Source organism: Bactrocera latifrons, unplaced genomic scaffold (genome assembly GCF_001853355.1).
Source record: "Bactrocera latifrons isolate USDA-ARS-PBARC rearing strain unplaced genomic scaffold, ASM185335v1 scaffold_158, whole genome shotgun sequence".
Lineage (NCBI taxonomy): Eukaryota > Metazoa > Arthropoda > Insecta > Diptera > Tephritidae > Bactrocera > Bactrocera latifrons.
In genome coordinates this window covers 613,297-618,080 of record NW_017535052.1, presented here as the reverse complement: position 1 = coordinate 618,080, position 4,784 = coordinate 613,297, and the positions used below count along the sequence as shown (strand labels likewise).

At 37.2% G+C, this 4,784-nt stretch overlaps 1 protein-coding gene across 4 annotated transcripts in view; it reads right to left on the bottom strand.

Annotated features, from left to right (window-relative positions):
- LOC108966267 (leucine-rich repeat serine/threonine-protein kinase 1) overlaps positions 1-4,784 on the bottom strand; it is a 43,553-nt gene that overhangs the window by 25,309 nt on the left and 13,460 nt on the right. For all 4 annotated transcript variants that reach the window (XM_018929051.1, XM_018929054.1, XM_018929052.1 and 1 more), the window contains 2 exons: positions 980-1,145; positions 42-464 (listed from right to left, as the gene is read on the bottom strand). In XM_018929051.1, the coding sequence (XP_018784596.1) occupies positions 42-464; positions 980-1,145 (589 nt within the window). The remainder of the gene's footprint in view (positions 1-41; positions 465-979; positions 1,146-4,784) is intronic.

The following is a 4,784-nucleotide window of genomic DNA, read 5'->3' as shown; positions in this document are numbered from 1 at the left end:
TTATTATTAATATTATTATTATTATTATTATTATTACTTACATCAACTCGATTATCATCCTCTCCAGTAATATTTAACTTTAACATAATTGCTTGGATACCAAATGAAATCCGCTTGCGAGTAGGCGTAATAGGAGTACTACTGCTACTAGAATTTCGTGTTGCATCTTTTCCGTTTCCATCAACTTCAATTGCAACTGTTTTCTGACATTTCACTCGCCATTTAAGTAACAAATTTACCAATGACTTGTTGCCTAGTATGCTGGCAATATAAAGGCTTGTCTGGCCAGTTACATCTTGGGCATTAGGATCAAAAGGTAAACGCCACTCCCATTGGCCTTCTACATCGCGATAAGTACTGTACAAATTTTGTGGATATTTAAATCCGATTAGCAACTCAAGTAAAGGAATATGGCCGTTAATGCAGGCGGCATGTATTGGCAGCCAACGCTCCACTGTAGGTTGCTATAAAACTCAAGTTCAATTACATGCATGTATGTATGTAGGTATGTATATGAATTATATTAGGTTGTCAAAAAGGTCTTGCGGTATTTCTTGCGGTATTTTTATTGAATTTTCAATTGTTCATAAATTTTTTTTTGATGACTCATGCCCAGCTCTTGACCGATGCTACGGCTGCTAATATGCCGGTCTCTTTCGACGATTTCTTCGATTTTATAGCAATTTTCGACGACAGGCCTTCCAGAGCGTGGCTCTCTCTTCGACCACCTCTACGCCAGAACGAAAACGTTGAAACCATCGTTGTGCGGTGGAAATGGAAACTGTATCGGGTCCATAAACTGCACAAATTTCATTGGCGACTTGGGATGCATTTTTGCCTTTATCGTAGTAGTACTGTAAATGCCGATGCGACGAATAAAACTAAAACTACGCGCTCTCAGCGCCAACTAGCGAAAATACCGCAAGACTTTTTTGACAACCTAATATAAGCAAAAACTAAACAAAATATATATAATTACCTTTATCAATTCCGGGAATCGTTCCAACATTAATTTTGCAATATTATAATATCCATGATGTACAGCAACATAAAGTGGCGAGTATTTGGTAACAGCATGTGAGCGACCGTCAGCTCCAGCATCTAAAAGACGATTAGTGATACCCTCATATCCAGCTTGTGAAGCACTAGAATATTAAAAATTCGCTATAAAACGAACTTCTTTGATGTATAAAATAAACAAATTACTTAATTGTCTTTAGTTTTAGAATATGTAATTTTTATATTAAAAACTTAGAAATATTACGACGGGTGTTTTACGATGCATAAAATAAATTTATCTTCTCAAACAGCTCTCAGTAACTTTTCAAAAGCAACACTTGACTTCGCTTCGCAACAAATGCATCCTCCGACATGTAAGAAATTGACAAAAAATAATGTAGGCTCATTTGGAAAAATAACTTGTCTGTAATTGCGTTCCACCTTAAGTAAGGCGCCATACCAATAAGAAAGATCTACTGGGAAATAAAAATCACTTGCGCAAATCGCCCGAATGTTTAGCATTGTAATATTCATGAAACACAGTCAGTATAACTTCAACTAGTTTAAAGTAGTGAGGAGTAGTCAAACATGTTGCAGGGTATCGACTGAACACTAATTTTAAAATTCTCTGACTTTTCCAAGACTTTTCCCTGACCGAAAATAAAATTCCTGAACCTACAAAAACATAATTGTCATTAAAAAATTCGATGTAATTGTAAATTATTTATTTTAAAAATAATTTTTGTTTACTATATTTTACACTTAATACCCGGAATTGACTCAGATTTCCAACTATCCATAAAAGATCAGTTTCTTTCGATCAAATGTTTATAACTTTTGAAAATCCAAAAATTACTATTTTTATCAATTTGTTAGAAGTTAAACTTCTTTTTTATTATTAATTCACCATACAGTCAGTTTTTTCAATATTATTGATCACAAAAAAGAAGAAACATTAATTAAGAAATTAAATAACATCAAATAATATTAAGCATTGTCTACAGTACGATTGACTAGCATTCGAATGACTAAATTAGAGATATATTACTGATATTTGATCATTTTCATTTCCTCATCAACTTGTTCTAATTGCTTACGCATATTTTCAAGGATACCCTTTTTTTTTTTTCTTCCAATTCTTGAACTTGAAAAATAACTAATCTTTTAAATGCTGTAGGTTTTCCAGGTCAATCGCCACCCTGTGGTGTTAATGCCTTTATCACAAAAATAACCACTGACAAGTAAGAAAGAGTAGGTTCGGGTGCAACCGAACATTTTATACTCTTGCGACTTGGAAGAATGAAAGCCAGGGAAATAATTTAAGGTGTAAAACCAGTCATATAGAGTAAAGTCAGCTGGATGTTCGAAAATGCTGATATTAGTTATATAGGGGCTAGACCAAGTTTTCGCTAAAATTTATCTATTTTTGACACAAAGATACACTGTTATAAATAAAAAACACACTTATTTTCATTTGGATAACTCAAATATTGGTCACCCCAAAATTCTAAAGTTTTTATATAATATTAAATATTTTGTCCGATCCAATCCATTTTGGACATACACACATGCTATTGTGAGAGAAGTACTATCCCTGAATTTAAATTATATATCTCACACATTGACCGACATTTTCCATCAAAAGTCTACCATAGGTACTGTGGTCCACATATTCGGTACCTAGCGTTTTCAGTTTTGGTTGGATTTAAACAATTTTTTGCCATAAGGTGATATACACTAAAGGCATTATTCGTGCAAAGTTTTTCCCGTTATACTAATTGCTTCTTAATTTGTGTACTGTAAACTGAACTAATAAATTGGAATTTGAAATTGTGCTATATGGGAAGTAGGCGTGGTTATTGTCCGATTTCATTAACTTTCACAGAGTGACATAGAAATATGAAAAGAATACCACATACAAAATTTGTCCATTGTCCAATTTTTACCCCGACCCATACAAAGCCTTATAATACCATCCCGCCGTCATATTTTTATGGCGCATTTAGTTATCATGCAAGTACAACGATAGGAGAAGATGAACCCGATTAACCAATCGATGGCGATGGAGCAGACGTTCCATTGCCTGACCATGAAGAAGTTCGAATAGCAATTACCCGCCTGAGGAACAAAGCGCGGGCCGATGGATTGCCGGTCGACCTATTCAAACACAGCGGCGAAGAACTGATAAGGAGCACGCATCAGCTTCTTTGCAAAAAATTGTCGGACGAAAGCATGCCCAACGTTTGGAATTTAAGTGTGCTCTGCCCAATCCACAAAAAAGGAGACACCACAATCTGCGCCAACTACAGTGGGATAAGCCACCTCAACATCGAATAACGTTCTATCGAGCGTATTGTGTGAAAGATTAAAGCCCACCGTCAACAAACTGATTGGACCTTATCAGTGTAGCTTCAGACCTGGAAAACCGACCAGATATTCACTATGCGCCAAATCTTGGAAAAGACGCGTGAAAGGAGAATCGATACACACCACCTCTTCGTCTATTTCAAAGCTGCTTTCAATAGCACGAAAAAGAGCTGCCTTTATGCTGCGATGTCTGAATTTGGTATCCCCGCAAAACTAATACGGCCGTGTAAACTGACATTGAACAACACCAAAAGCTCCGTCAGGATCGGGGAGGACCTCTCAGAGCCGTTCGATACCAAACGAGGTTTCAGATTCCCTATAGTGCGACTTCTTCAATCTGCTGCTGGAGAAAATAATTCGAGCTGCAGAACTTTATGGAGCAGGTACAATCTTTTATAAGAGTGTACAGCTGCTGGCGTATGCCGATGATATTTATATCATCGGCCTCAACACCCGCGCCGTTAGTTCTGCTTTCTCGCGACTGGACAAGGAATCAAAGCAAATGGGTCTGGCAGTGAACGAGGGCAAGACGAAATATCTCCTGTCATCAAATAAACAGTCGTCGCACTCGCTTTGGCTCTCACGTCACTCTTGGCAGTCATAACTTTAAAATTGTAGATAATTTCGGCTATTTAGGAAGCAGTATAAACACCACCAACAATGTCAGCCTGGAAATCCAACGCAGGATAACTCTTGCCAACAGGTGCTACTTCGGACTGAGTACTCTCTCGACGAACAAAAAGCAAACTCTAAAAATCACTCATTATTCCCGTAATGCTATATGGTGCAGAGGCTTGGACGATGACAATAACTGATCGAGTCGACGTTGCGAGTTTTCGAGAGAAAAGTTCTGCGAAAGATTTATGCTCCGATGAGCTGTATGAGATATATGACGACATTGACATAGTGCTGCGAATTAAAAGACAGCGGCTACGCTGGCTAGGTCATATTGTCCGAATTGGCGAAAACACTCCAATTCTGAAAGTATTCGATGCTGTACCCGCCGGGGGAAGCAGAGGAAGAGGAAGACCTCCACTCCGTTGGAAGGACTAGGTAAGGAAGGACCTGGCTACGCCACATAGCTATAACCGCGTAAGCGGTGTCTACGCCAATTAAGAAGAAGAAGAAGATACGTACAACCGTTAGGTGAACAAAACTATAATACTCTGTAACAACTGTTTGCAAGAGTATAAAAATGCACTCCATTGACTTTCAATAATCTTTATTACTCGTAACACCCCGTTCTTGGCATGTTTTAACCAATTCAAATACGGTAACGCAAATGAGTGATGTATTAGTGCTTCAAATACACTATCTAGACATTTATAGATAGTTTGTGAATGTTACACACCGAATTTTACTTTAAACATCCATCACAAATTTAACTATAATAATGATTTGGATTTCCATTAAATTTA